Source organism: Artibeus jamaicensis, unplaced genomic scaffold (assembly GCF_021234435.1).
Source record: "Artibeus jamaicensis isolate MK-2021 breed Jamaican fruit bat unplaced genomic scaffold, CSHL_Jam_final contig_1998, whole genome shotgun sequence".
Taxonomy (NCBI): Eukaryota; Metazoa; Chordata; class Mammalia; order Chiroptera; family Phyllostomidae; genus Artibeus; species Artibeus jamaicensis.
The window spans coordinates 3,212,588-3,226,902 of record NW_026521407.1 but is presented as its reverse complement, the minus strand read 5'-3'; the positions used below and the strand labels follow the sequence as shown (position 1 = coordinate 3,226,902).

The window sequence follows — 14,315 nt, the reverse complement described above, 5'->3', positions numbered from 1 at the left end:
GGAGACCCAGGCTCTCTGACGCCAAATCTCTACTTTCAGCTGTGCCCTGCTGTGTCGTGCACAGGACCAGCTGTGGGCCCTGCTCCCAGTAGTAATGACTCTCACCTTATAAAGCACTAGCGCCTGTATCGCCTCATTTGATTCTCACAGCAACCCCATGCAGTAGGCTGGCCAAGGGCATGCTCCAGCCATACACAGAGGTAAACAGAGCAGAGAGTAATAAGAAATAAATGTGGGATAAATACAGATAAAGTCAATATTTGCAACCTAGGCAAAGTATATTCGCTGTGTGAAAAGCAAGGGGAATCTTATCCGATGAGTGGGGTTGAGTAAAGATTGCTTCTCTGAGTCAGTGCAAGAGCTCTTCCTGGAAGAAGGGATAGATTTTCAAGGCTGTGGAGAGGAAGAAGCTGTGGTATGTTGGCAAGCAGGGTGGTGCAGACTTGGAAGAAGGCAGAGAGACATAGAAGTTAGGTTTCCATATTTAAGTCTGAGACTTGGCGTTGTGATCACCGTTTATCTCCTGGGAATATAAATTGGTATTAGACCTGATTTTCCAATCATTCATATTGGGGTTTTTTTGTTTTTTTTTGCGGGGGAGGAGAGTTGGCCTATGTAACAGGGTATGTATTTTGTAAGCTGCCTCAAAGATCTTTTAAGGTAGCATATAGACAAACAACCTGCCCCCAACCTCACCATGTCTGCCAGCCTCTTCCCTTTGCACCCGGGCCTGAGCTGAGCATGGCGCCCTTCCTTCAGCTCCACTGGCCTCAGCCTTGTTCTGTTTGCAGCCTCCTCTCCAGGCCACCCAGCCTTCCTTGAAGATGGCAGCCCATCTCCGGTCCTTGCCTTTGCCTCCTCCCCTCGGCCCAATCACAGCTACGTCTTCAAACGAGAGCCCCCGGAAGGCTGTGAGAGAGTGCGTGTGTTTGAAGAGGCCACGTGAGTACACCAGAGGGAGGGACCGGCATGGGGGGTTAGTTGGCCCTGTGTTGTCCCGCCCGACAGGCCCTGCTTCAGTCTTGACTTTCTCTCTCGTCCTAGAGGTGCTGTCAGCTCTAGATTATTGGTACTGCAGATTTTCCACCATCAAACTTGTTGACATTACCTACTCTGAGCACTTAAATCTTTGCTTATCATTATCTCCATAGAAACCTGCTCTCTGCCCACATGCCAGCCGCAAGCACAGCAGGAGCTGGAAAGGAAAGAGCTTGAAACCTAAACCCTTTGTTTCTTCTATTTTTTTCCATCCCTGGGGAAGGTGTGAGAATTTGCCAGACCATAATCAGAGAGAGAGAGAGAATATATTAGCAGCTCCTGTCAGGTAGAGATGAGAAATGCCTCGTCCCCCGGAGGGGCAGAGGGACCTGAACAACTTTCCGATTGCTTGTGAGTCACATCTATGCCCTGCAGCTTTGGTGGTTCAGGTGTCATAAGTGTCCAGACAGAAGTTTCCAGTCCCTAGCAGTAAGAGAACTGTGAAATATTCCCGAGCCCAACTGGACAGTTCAGAAGCTGTTCTCCCATTCATCACTGTGTTCCCTCCCATCAGCAGAGAGACACGAGAGCTGGCCTTTCCGCAGCCCACTTGGCCAGCTCCTCTGATAGGTGCCCTAAGAGCTTATTTCACCCTCTTTCTCCCCGCCACCCCCAGCAGCTTTAGTATCATTAAGGCAGATCCTCCATGGAAGGTGTGGTTTCCACGGTAGTCAGGAAGTTGAGTCATGGTGTGTGCATGGACATTTAGCTGGGACAGGGTTTGTGACCCTGCAGACTCCATTCCTAGCTAAGGTAAGGAGAGGACAACCCACAGTATTAGCAGGTGGTACATACATACCCCAGAGTAGGGGTTAGGGAGAAAACCAGAGCCGCCGGGATGTTCCTTGCATCATCACTGTTGCCTGTTGTCTTTCTGGAACTCTGGGTCTTTTGGGGCTCATGGAGGGAAGAGGCCAGAGTGTGTAGCAGACTCTGGGCTCTCGTGCCCTCTCCCAGTCCACGTTATAACTGAGTAATTACAACCCGGAATGCTCGTGGAAATTGGGTGGTTGCTTGCCGTGATTCTTCTGTAGACTCAGAAAGAGGTCTTAAAGTCATCTCGTCTAGCCTTCTGCCCTGGTGTCTGCCCTTTAAGACAGGAGCTGATCTATCACTTTCTTTCTAAGATACCGGATGGACATTCCCAGCTCACTGGGGTCTCTTCATTGTGTCAGCCTCACTGCTGGGAAATTCTCGGGTTTAGTGATTCTTTTGCCACAGTTCCCTCTTCCTGGCTGCCGACGCTGAGACGTGCCTGGAATGCCCAGCAGGGCGCTGGGGCTGTTCAGGGTCATCTCAAACATCACTTGGTCACCTTCCCTGTGTGTGCGTGCACACACCTAGAGCACTCCCTCTCCTGCCCGTTCCCGACCCCTCTATAAAATAAGGTCCTTTTGAACCCTCTTGGTCAGGGGACACTCTGCCAGTGGGGAGTCCTCGGGACCCCAGGCCTTCACTTCATTCCACCTCTTACTCCGTGCCAACCTCTTCTTCCTGGGTTTGGAATTCTTAGAATCTGCGATGGAAATGGTTACCAGTTTATTAAGCTACACACCGAACACATTTTTCTATATGCACATTATACTTAAAGAAAAAGGTAGTCGATGGGACCCATTGGCAATAGAGCTTCCCCATCTTCCTGCACGTTGGTCTTCTCACCCAGAATCCTCACAACCAGCAGGTTGTCGAGCTCCTTCCCCCTGACACGCGCAGTTATACACTTCTTTTTTTTTTTATCATATGGATTCGCTATTCTAGAACTCCCTGACCTCACCTTTTATCCTTTCCTTTCCTCTATATGATCAGAAGGGTAGGGATAATTCTTCTCACATTAAAGGTGAGACAGTTCAGGCCAAGGCCAGGACCAAGACCACACAGCGAGTGAGAACCTAGATCTATAAGGCCTGGCCGCCCAGCTCACATGGTCCCTCCCCTTCCCTCCCAGCAAAGGCTTTGAGATTCATACCTTCCCAGTGTGCTCAAGAATGAGATTCTTAGGATGGTACACTTCAATGGGGGCCAACTTTTACCCTTAGGGGGCATTTGGCAATGTCAGGAGACATTTTTGTTGTCACGGCTTGTGTGGGGGGGAGCAGTCAGTTGCTACTGGCACCAAGTGGGCAGGGGCCAGGGATGCGGTTAAACGCCCTGTAATGCTCAGGACAGGCTGTACAACCGGAGATTGTCCAGCCCAAAGTGTTGGTGGTACTGAGGCGGAGAAGCGCTGTTTCAGATTGTACCAAGTCTTACAAAGCCACTGCCTGGATGTCTGCTTTGAGGGAAGGGGTCTGCCCCCAAAACACTGTTCACCGATGAAGAGAGCCCTTAGTCTCTGCTCAAATCACATGGTCAGGAGGTTCTTCCTGTCTAGCTTCAGTCCCTCCTGTTTCTAGCTACAGTAGATTTCCTGTTGTTTAGCTATATTTCTGAAACGTGAAGAGCTCAGTAGCTTACTGTCTTTTGGTGGAATTACCATGTGGTTTGAGCAGAGACCCAGCTCCTCTCCTCCCGGACGCTGGGACATCTCTCATCTCTTCTCACTGGTTGTGTGTGTGCACATGTACGTCTGTGTTTCTTTCTCCGTGCTCCAGGTCTCCAGGTCCTGACCTAGCCTTCCTGACTTCCTGTCCTGACAAGAACAAAGTCCACTTCAACCCAACCGGCTCGGCCTTCTGCCCTGTCAGCTTGATGAAGCCCCTCTTCCCCAGCATGGGCTTCATCTTCCGTAACTGCCCCTCAAGCCCGGGGTCCCCGCTTCCTCCCTCCAGCCCCAGGCCACCGCCTCGGAAGGATCCAGAGGCCTCCAAGGCCTCCTCGCTGCCATTCGAGCCGTGGCAGCACAGCCCGCCCTCAGAAGAGCCCGTGCTTTTCCAGAGTTCCCTGGTGGTCTGAGGGCCCTGCCCCCACCACCTTTCCATGGAGACCAGTGCCTTGGTGGCAGGCCCGTCCCCGGCTCCCCTGAGATGGGCGATAAAGGAGCCCTTCCCTCTCAGCCTTCCAGCACTTTCATTTATTGTGTCAAAGCTCTGGGTCCTCTTTCTGACGGACACTGTCCCCTCCGAATGGGAGGGGACCTGCCTTCTCCACTAGCAGCTGGGCAGCTCACGAGTCACACCTGTGTTCTTGCCACCTCTTACTTGGTGGAAAACTCACCCAGAAGGTCTTGGGTCCCCCCCCACCTGGGCGTGTGTCCAAGGGACTGTACATGGGGCCCTTGTCCTGGTCATGGAGCAAGCTGGCTGTGGTCAGTGGAAAGAGGACACCACAGGTTTCTTTCCCTCTCCTCCACGGATACAGAAGAGGAGACCCAAGTACAGACACCCCCATCCTCCTAGCCTCCATCCCTACACTTCCCTCTCATTGGAGGAGCTGACCAAAGCAGCCCTAAAGGGCCTAACACTTGACCAATCCAGCTGCTGGCAGAGGGGGAGCCTCATGTTTTCCCAAGTGGCATTTTCCTCTCGCTCCCATCCTGACTAAGATTGTCTTACGCAGCAGCCTAGCCTGCCCAGCCCCAGGTGTGGGTGGGGGAGGGAGAGCTGGCATTCCTCTCAGTGGCAGTGGTGACTCTGTGCCCTCCACCTGCCCCAGGATTGGGCTGGATTAGAAAAATGCCTATTTTTCTTGTATCAATGTAGAAACTCTATTTTCTCCCAAAGACACTATTTTTGCAGCTGTTTGAAGTTTGTATATTTTCCGTACTGCAGAGCTTCACAAAATTGAAGAATGTTAATGTTCAAGTTTTCTTATCCTGTGTTTAGAAGTTGTTTTTTTTTTTTGCAGATCTTGTTGTTAATAGACCAAATAAATAAGTATTCCCAGCAGCTTGTGGTTCTGTTCAATATTTGGGGGTGGGGAGTGGGGTGGAGATTGAGGGTTATTACTTTGATCACTTCATCCTTATCTCTAAGAGGAGCCTTTACTTAACACATAACGATGTAGATGAACAGAGTCCCTGTTCTTAACCCACTAGGCTTGGATTCTGCGCATGGACACATGAACGGTAGGTCCAGGGAAAGGCTGTTCAGAGCAGAGTGCATTGGAGGTGCAGTGCCGAAGTCATTCTTTCTTGAGTGACTCTGGAAAAGCTCCCTGGGAATGGGTCCCAGAGACGAAAGGAGGGTGACCAATGGAAGACAAGTTGACACTGTGGGTGCTTCTTGACTAGAAGAAACTGTTACTGTCCTGCTGCTGCCTCTCACCTATTACAGGGCCAGGCCTGGAGGAGTTCTTAGGCTTTTGGTGGAAGTGGGAAAGAATAACCACCCCAACATTCTGAGGGGTGTTTTGCAATTTACAAAGCATTTTCACAAAAGACACATTAATCCCCTTTGTATGGATGAAAGAAAAGCTGACTACCCCAACGGCAGTCATAATAACTACAATGGTAGCTATCTGAAAGACCTCAAGACAACCTCCTAAGGCGGCTATCCCCACTGCAATTCATTGGCTTGTTAAACATCAATAACCCTATTAAGTGCTTGCATAAAATGTTATTGCAATATTAAAACAACCCAACTAGAGAAATGCAATAAATCCCACAGTACACAGGAAGGAAGGACAGACTGAATAACTTTACCCCTGAGACAGAGACAATGCTGGGATTGGGAACTGAGTCATTTAAATCCAGTGGCCATGCTTCTAACTTCAGCACTCCCATTTGTTACATTCCCATTAATTTCAGATGAGACTAGATTCAGAGGTCAAATGAATTGTTTGAAATCCCAGCTGGTGAAGAAGTAGAGCTAGAAACTGGAACCCAGTTCTCTCACCCAGCTGCTGCTTGGTGCCCTGGAATCACTGACTCATTCAGCATGTAAGATACTGAATCAGTGTCAGCACATAAGACACAAGAGCTAATGTATGGGGCTCCCTCCTCTCCCACTATCATAAAGGAGAGAGGGGGTTGAGGGCAGACCTCATCCCTCCCCCTGAAAGGTAGTTGGCCTAGTCCCCAAAGTCTTAGTGAGTCAGGCTCAGAGTGATGGGTGTGGTGCTACCCTGAGTTTCCTTCCTTTGCCAGAGGCTGTGCCAAAGGAGCAGGCTGCTAGAAGGGGAGAGTCTGTACCCAGATAACTGTGCCCCAGCGCAAATATGTGAGGGTTTTGGGTGGGTAGTGGAAAGACCTGGGGTCAGTCTTGCCCTAGTTCTTGGCGCCGACAGGTGAAAGTCCAACACTTGGATAGGTCCACCAACGAGCTCAATTAATAAGAAAGAGTCCAGAGGGTAAGGGGAAGGTTTGCTCCATAGTTGGTAAGTTGTGAGACCCTAAAGAAAATTCACTTAAGTAAGCTCCCATTTCCATTTCCAGCATGTGAGGAAGTAAGATTAGGGTTGAGAAAGAATAATGAATCATAGCAGTTTAAACGTGCACAGCATACTTCACAATGTAAAAAATACTTTCCCAAATCTCAGCTCATTGGAACAGTCAGGAGGTGACCAGGTGGCTATTACTGATTATATATCCCTAGCTTACAGATAGAAAACTGAGGCTCGGAATTTAGGAGTCGTGCTTAGGTTGCCTTGTTTTGACGTGAAGGAACTGCGACAAAAGCCCTGCCGCCCTTGGAAGCCTAGTGAATGCAATTGCCTTTGCAGGAGCAGGATTGCTCTCAAACGCGGGGCCTTGAACGTTCTTTTGGTAGAGCGGGTAGAGTCGATGACGCTAGGCAGCGGCTAGGGGGCGCTAAGGCTCCGCTAAGAATTTCATGGCGTTAGGACCCAGCAGATGCCTGACGGCCGACCAGGCAGAAGACTAAGCGATTCCCAGCCTCTCGCACCACCTCCCTGCCCCGTCTTCACACAGCGCAGCCAATCGACGGATTCCACATCTTTATACATAATCACTCCACGTCCGCCTTCCTGGTAGGTCTCCCCATTGAGCTCCGGGTTGCAGTTGACCTCGGAATTGCCTGATCGGAAAAATCTGGAGGGCGAGACTTTATCCCGGGGCAGCGATATTTCGTGGCCACTAGGGACGAAAGCAACGTCTCAGGGTGGGTTTCCTTTCCTTGGACGCGTTTTCTGGGTTCTGAGGAGTTTTCCCCTCGGCGATTCTGAGCTGGCAGTTCTGGCGGTGGCTGTTGGGCCCTGGTGAGTGGCAGTCGCGTGCTGCTCCTATGAGGCCCCTGTCGCCGGTCGGCGATGTCCGACTGGAGCTGTCGCCGCCGCTACCGCTGCCGGCTGTGAGCGGGTCTCCGGTCGGGTCATCCGGGCGTCTCATGGCCGCTAGCAGCTCCCTGGTGCCCGACCGGCTGCGCCTGCCGCTTTGCTTCTTCGGTGTCTTTGTCTGCTATTTCTACTATGGGATCCTGCAGGAAAAGATGTGAGCGTGTCCCAGGGGTCGCAAAGTGCGGGCATTCTCCAGTACCCTGCCTCCTCCCCCTAGCTCGTGGCGGGGCTCGTAGTCTTCACGGCTCCTGTCTATGCTGTTCCCTCTTGCCCTCAGCCTCCCAGCACTTCAAAACCTTTGCAGCACGGCTTAGCCTCCCCAGTTGTCCAACACGCAAAAATTGGTCTTGGGAGCCGGTGATTTCTCTTCCCTTAATTCCTCCCCCCCCCCCCCCCCCCGTTGGTTCTAAGGGCCGGGATTTTACAGGCTAAGACGTATGCTCCCAAACAGTTTTCCTTGACCTGTGCCAGTTCCTCCTTGGAACTCTTAGATGCTTGCAGACAGCAGACGCTTTCGCCCTCAGCCTCGATGCTGTAGCCCAGATTTCTTCTGCCTGCAGTGCCTCGAGTCACCATCTAATTTTCTACGTTTTTCCTAACTCCATTTTTTATGGATATTCTTGTTCTGGGCTACGGGATTAGCAGACTAGGATGTCTACTTTCTAAATCCAGTAAAATCGACTCCTTTTGTAAATGAGACCGGGGATCCTTACCAGACTCTCCCTACATTCAGAGAAGCAAGATAATTTCAAAGCTTTCCTTGGCTCTGAGGGAGGCAAGGGAATGACAGTGAGGGAAATTCACTAATCTCTCCCCTTTCTCATACATTTTATTCCTAGAACAAGAGGAAAGTATGGGGAGGGAGCCAAGCAGGAGAAGTTCACTTTTGCCTTAACTTTGGTCTTCATCCAGTGTGTAATCAATGCTGTGTTTGCCAAGATCTGTGAGTACCTTGATGGTGATCGATTGTTACATTCTCTCCTCTCTGTGTCCTGGGCATGAGGCAGTGGTCCAACTGAAAGGTCTAACTCTCAAGATCCCCACTCCCTTTTGCACTTCACACAGCCCCTCTGTTCAGCCTGTAAAACCCATGACTTTGGCACGGGGTAAAACTCTGTTTCCTTAAATTAGACCACCTGAGTCAGACACATGCAGAGAATGGGCCTTCTGTACTTCAGATCCCTGTGGAGACCACTTAATTCTTTCTTTGTCCCTTTGATTTTCCTTTATGTGTCAGCTTCAGACACGGTTCTCGCTTTTCTCTCTGTTCCTTGGGGGCCGGCAGCAGGCTGACTAGTCCCTTGAACTCAGTGCGTGCCCCACCCGTGCCCTGGATGTGGTCTCGTGTTAAGCTTAGATGGAATTGGGAAATTGAATAATCTACAGAGATTTCCCAGTGCAAGAGGACAAAATAGCTTGTATTTCTTATCTTATTTGACTGGCAAGTTCCTTTCATGTGGCTTTGACTTTGGCTCAGAGGTCCATTCTAGGTTTTCGCCATCAGGTTTTTCTTGTCTGTTTTTTTTGTTTGTTTGTTTGTTTTTTGTCTTCTCCCAGTGATCCAGTTTTTTGACACTGCCAGGGTGGACCGAACCCAGAGCTGGCTCTATGCTGCCTGTTCTGTCTCCTATCTGGGTGCCATGGTCTCCAGTAACTCGGCACTACAGTTCGTCAACTACCCAACTCAGGTGCAACCTCAGGATGGGATGAGGGTTGGCTCAGATGTTACTTGAAAAGAACTAAGGACCATAGGTCCGTGACTTAAATAAAAGGAGAGCGTGTTTGAGAGCTTTAGAGTGCGAAGAACCATAGATCCAAGGTTCAGTGGGGGGTGGGTCGCCACGATAGGGCTGCTTTCTGAGGCCACGGTCTCTGGTGCAGGCCCCCACTGACTCATCCTAACGCAGCGCCTAGCGTTGTAATACCTGGCACACAACAGATGCTCAGAAATGATTTGCTGAATTTAATTTCAGGTCCTTGGTAAATCCTGCAAACCGATTCCAGGTAAGCAGAAGAAGGTGGTCTCCCGTTTTCCATCTTCACTCGCCCTGTCCTGAGCTCTCACCTTCTCCGCTACAGTTCTGTGTCCCTTCAGGCTGCACCGCCCTATCATAGCTATCTCCGGGACTTCCCTGTGTCCCTCCTTGTGCCATCCTGTCATCTGTGTCCGTTTCTTTGGTGTTGGGTGTGCATAAGTTGGGAGCCAAAGGCTTCGCATGGTCAGTCATTCTGTGTCCCATGTGCTTACGTGGCCATTAAACACCCTGAACCCCATTTTAAGCATGAGTTACTTTCTCTCAAGCTTTCATTCTTCCTCACTCTCCCCACCTTTGCCCTGGTCCTTGCTGGACCTTTCATCTTGGTTCTCTGCCTTTCCTCTGCCTTACACTCTCCGTTCAACCCTGTTGCCCAACCCTCTCTCTCTAGGTGCCTCCCACACCCTACTGTTATCATCCGTAGGCCTTCCTTCTCAGACATTCTTTTCTCCCGTGAACCTTTTCTTGGCTCCTAGGCAGAGGGTGTCAGGTTTTGCAATGCCTGCGGGGGCCTGAATTTCCCCTCTCTTTCTTCCCTGTAGTCATGCTCCTTGGAGTGACCCTCTTGAAGAAGAAGTACCCAATGGCCAAGTATCTGTGTGTGTTGCTAATTGTGGCTGGAGTGGCCCTTTTCATGTACAAACCCAAGAAAGTAGTTGGGATGGAAGAACACACAGTTGGCTATGGAGAGCTGCTCCTGGTACGTGGTCCTGGTGGGAGAGGCAGCCCTTTCCAGTGATCTTCACCAAGGAGCAACCCCACCGTGGCAGGCAAAGGCTAGTTACTGGTCTTGAGGGAGGTTGTGTTGTTCCTCACCCCATGTTCTGGTCTAGCAGACCCCTCATGGCCCCGGGGTCTGCTAAGGCCACAGTGGGAAGCTTGAGATGTTTCACTGCGGCTCAGAGGCTTGTGTCTAAATGCTGGTGTGACACCGCAGAGTATGAGAACAAGGAGTAGTGTGTCTCTCACTGTGGCTTTCTGAGAAACCCAGAAGCCAGAGTCAGAGGTAAATAATAATATAGTAGGTCTTGCTAACTATGCATTTAGGCACTGTTCCAAGTGGTTTACATACTAACTGATTAATTTTTACAACAGTAGCCTTAAAACATAGGTAGTATTATCTCCATTTTGTAGATAAAGAAACTGGACACAGAGGTTAAGTCACTTGCCCCCGACTGTTAAGTAGCAGTCAGTGGTTAACACTGTACTGGATTCCAGTCCAGGCAGTGTGGTCGCAGAATCCAGTCTCTCCTCCAGCCTGCTAGGAATAGGTTTTCTCTCTCTCGCTTTAATGGAAGAATGTGTGTGGCTCCCCCCAGCCTGCTGTGGGGCCCTGGACACCAGGCTCCATGGCATTGTGTTGGACAGCGGTAGGCTTCCTGCCCTGTTCTGACTGTTACAACCATGTGGCTTTTCCCCATCCTCCACCCATGGCCATATGGCGGCATTTTGTTCTCAGGGCTGTGTCTTAAGGTGACAGCTTTCTGAGGAGTCTCAGAAAGACGAGAGCCCTGGGCCCTGGGCCGGGGAGGAGCACTGTTGGCCTTCTCACTGCAGGTTGCACCCTTTTTTCCCCAGTTATTATCTCTGACCCTGGACGGACTGACGGGTGTTTCCCAGGACCACATGCGGGCTCATTACCAGACAGGCTCCAACCACATGATGTTGAACATTAACCTTTGGTCGACGCTGCTGCTCGGAGCTGGTAAGAGCCCTTCTGCTGTTCTTTCCGTGTGTCACCAGAGGGCAGGCTGCCCTTATCCAGTTGCTCAGATGCCAGTTGCTAACTTGGCCTGGGCCAAAGTCCTGCCTCGACTCTAAGATGCTCTTATTTCCAAGTTCCCAAGAACTATCCTGGAGAAACCTTCATTGGCAGGCTGCACTAGGTACTTGTTCTGGCACAGCCTGGGGTATACCGTGCTAGGTAATGTGGGAAGACACGTGGTGGTAGGACAAAGAGGTACCTTGGGAACCCGCCCTCCTCTAGGGGAGCCGAGACAGTGGTATGTGGTATATATTGAATATAGCTTAAAAGTGAATGCATTTGGCCCAGGCTGGTGTGGCTCAGTGGATTGAGTGCCAGGCTGGGAGTCAGAGGGTACCCCGTTCGATTCCCAGTCAGGGCACATGCTTGGGCTGCAGGCCAGGTCCCCAGCTGGGGGCATGCGACAGGCAACCACACATCAGTGTTTCTCTCCCTCTGTCTCTCCCTCCCTTTCTCTGAAAATAAACAAAGTCTTTTAAAAAGTGAATGCATTTGCTTTTTAGATCAGTACCTCATAAAACCTTTTCCAAACCTGGGCACATGTAGGAAGTCCTTTTCATATAAAAACACTCACTGGCATTCACGGAGGAGGCTGCTGATGGCTGGAAGTGAGCGGCGCTCGACTGCCTTCAGCTAGGGCGGTGCGGATCAGCGTCTCCACAACACCTCAGGATCTCTGCTTCCAGTCACTTTTGGCAGAAGTAACTAATTAACTTTCAAACCTTCCTTGGAAGAGACTTTAATTTCTCTAGTGAGAAAAATAGGAAAAGGATGCCTGGTGGGGTAATAACAGCTCACTCCGTGCATCCCCCACGTCTCACCCTCTTTCAGACTACTTCAGCTGGCCGGCCGTGGGTGTCTGCAAGGGTGTGGGTGCACCGGATGCAACGTTCATCTTGTGCCATTTCTTCCTAGGAATCCTGTTCACTGGGGAGCTCTGGGAGTTCCTGAGCTTCGCGGAAAGGTACCCTGCCATCCTCTATAATATCCTGCTCTTCGGCCTGACCAGTGCCCTGGGTCAGGTGAGTGCCTTGAGAGGGGGCGGCTTGGCTGGGAGAAGAGGTGTGGTGGGCTTAGCCCTGATGTCCTGGTCTAGACTCAAGACCTTGTGGCAGTTACCCAAGAACCAGCCTGACCGCACCTTTCTCTGTCTCCCACTAGAGCTTCATCTTCATGACAGTTGTGTATTTCGGTCCCTTGACCTGCTCTATCATCACCACGACCCGGAAGTTCTTCACCATTCTGGCCTCTGTGATCCTCTTTGCCAACCCCATCAGCCCCATGCAGTGGGTGGGCACTGTGCTTGTGTTCTTGGGTGAGTTTCATCCGCCGCAGGCGTCTGGGGACCACACAGAGAGACAGTGACAGAGCTTTAGTAGTTTTTTTCTAAAATTTACTCATACATGTATGAAGTTGATTTAGTTATTTTAGGGAAAACTTAAAACAAGGTTTTTTTTAATGACAGTGTAGTTGGCGTACAACAGTATGTTGGTTTCGGGTACGGAGCATAACAATGCAGCATCTTCGTGCCTGACAGTGTGGTCACCGCGCTACGTCTAGTAACCGTCCGTCACCTTGCCTGGTTATTCCACTGTTACTGTCTGCGTCTCCTGTGCCGGTCGCCACGTCTCTGTGGCTCGCTTGTTCTCTCATTGGAAGTTGATACCGCTCATTCCTCTTCGCCTTTTTCACCCATCTACCCATCCCCCTTCCCCTTTGACAACCACCTGTTTTTTTCTTTGATTCTAGAGTCTATTTTTGTTTTGTTTTGTTTGTTTCGGTTTTTTAAGATTCCACGTAGAACTGAAATCATACAGTATTTGTCGTTCTTTTTTCTTAAGATTTTGCTTATTTTTAGAGAGGAATTGAGAGAAACATCAGAGTGTGGTCGCCTCTCACACGCCCCCTACTGGGAACTTGGCCCGAAACCCCAGCATGTGCCTTGACTGGGAATCAAACTAGCAACCCTTTGGTTCGCAGGCCAGCACTCAGTCCACTGAGCCACACCAGCCAGGGCATATTTGTCTTCTCTGACTTACTCCACTTAGTATAACACCCGCTAGGTCCATCCATTGTTGTTGCAAATGGCAAGATTTGATTTCATTCATTTTTTATTACTAAGTGATAGTCTATTATATCACATACGTAAATGTGTGTGTATGTGTGTATCACATCTACGTTATCGATTCATCTATTGATGGATAGACATCTGGTTGCTTCCATGGTTTTGGTTATTGTAAATAATCTTGCAATAACACATATTTTTTGGAATCAGTGTTCTCATTTTCTTTGGAGAAATACCCAGAAGTAGAATTCCCATGCCATGCATGAGACATGGGAATTCACCTTTTTTAAAAGAAGAAAGGAAGCGTTACCTCTAATCCAGCCTTCTTAATGAGCATGTCATTTTAGTGACTTTCAGTGACTCAGGCCTCCCCAGACACTGAACAGGGTCAAATCATTGTATTTACTCCCTGTTTATGCTTGCTATGGATGAGCTGAGAGGACAAGCTTAGAAATCCTGACTCTTATGTTTCTTTCATTCTTGCTGCGCGTGTGGGTGCGCGCACGCGCACACGCATAGTTACTGGTGTCTTGGTGATTGATTTGATGCCATTCTCTCTCTCTGAGGGAGCTTTATAAAACCCATGTTTGGGAACTAGTTTGACTTAAAGCCCCAGTTTTGGGGAGCCTTGCCGACCTTTTCTTTTCCCCCAAATCATTAGTAGGTTTTATTTTTCTCCATAATGCTCAGCCCATTTTCTCCTTTTTCGTAGGTCTCGGTCTTGATGCCAAATTTGGAAAAGGAGCCAAGAAGACATCCCACTAGGAAGAGAGAGATGGCCTCCACTGCAGGAGTATTTAAGTTATTATCTCACATAGTGCTATCTCTTGGGAAAATGGACACAATGGGGATAAAGGACTGGGCTCCAGTCTGTTTTTGTTTTTGTTCTTTTTTAAAGGAAACAAAATCACATATTCTAAAAAAAGTACTTGGATTTTAACAAGACAGAGTTGGCAGTTTTCTGTTCTCGATGACCCAGAGCGCAGCCCACTGCAAAAAGAGAGAGAGGGACGCGGCAGAGCCCAATGGTCGCTGCCCACGCTGCTGCCTGTCAGTGTGGTTAACCCAGTCGGTGGCTGATTCCTTCAAGAGCCTGACCGTTACAGGGAGGAACTTTAATAGATTGTGTAGCTGTGCTCGCGTTCTCCATTCCCCCAGGTGAAGGTCTAAATAGGCCAGGACAGGTGGCTGTGTTTGAGCCATAGAGTGTAAAAAAAATCACTTTCTCTCTTAAAGCTCT

The 14,315-nt window shown here is 49.8% G+C and overlaps 2 protein-coding genes across 8 annotated transcripts in view; both read left to right on the top strand.

The window, feature by feature from the left end:
• Window positions 1-4,862, top strand: part of FAM117A (family with sequence similarity 117 member A) — a 61,748-nt gene extending 56,886 nt beyond the window's left edge. For all 6 annotated transcript variants that reach the window (XM_037149966.2, XM_037149964.2, XM_037149963.2 and 3 more), the window contains 2 exons: window positions 792-942; window positions 3,630-4,862. In XM_037149966.2, coding sequence (XP_037005861.1) covers window positions 792-942; window positions 3,630-3,930 — 452 coding nt within the window. In that variant the 3' untranslated portion in view covers window positions 3,931-4,862. The remainder of the gene's footprint in view (window positions 1-791; window positions 943-3,629) is intronic.
• Window positions 4,863-7,141: 2,279 nt separating this feature from the next.
• Window positions 7,142-14,020, top strand: SLC35B1 (solute carrier family 35 member B1). Of its 2 annotated transcripts, XM_037149968.2 has the most exons (9): window positions 7,142-7,363; window positions 8,049-8,152; window positions 8,767-8,897; window positions 9,183-9,213; window positions 9,788-9,945; window positions 10,824-10,950; window positions 11,926-12,032; window positions 12,172-12,325; window positions 13,788-14,020. In XM_037149968.2, the coding sequence occupies exons 1-9, from the start codon at window positions 7,158-7,160 to the stop codon at window positions 13,838-13,840; spliced, it is 1,071 nt and encodes a 356-aa protein (XP_037005863.2). In that variant the 5' UTR covers window positions 7,142-7,157; the 3' UTR covers window positions 13,841-14,020. The 2 variants fall into 2 exon arrangements, with proteins under 2 accessions (XP_037005863.2, XP_037005864.1); XM_037149969.2 differs by lacking the exons at window positions 8,767-8,897; window positions 9,183-9,213.
• The last annotated feature ends 295 nt before the right edge of the window (window positions 14,021-14,315 follow it).

Bases quoted from the DNA above. Each gene is read 5' to 3' on its own strand.
- SLC35B1 (XM_037149968.2), top strand. From the start codon at position 7,158: ATGAGGCCCCTGTCGCCGGTCGGCGATGTCCGACTGGAGCTGTCGCCG. The intron at 7,364-8,048 runs GTGAGCGTGTCC...TTTTATTCCTAG, and splicing joins GGGATCCTGCAGGAAAAGAT to AACAAGAGGAAAGTATGGGG. The intron at 12,326-13,787 runs GTGAGTTTCATC...CCTTTTTCGTAG, and splicing joins CACTGTGCTTGTGTTCTTGG to GTCTCGGTCTTGATGCCAAA.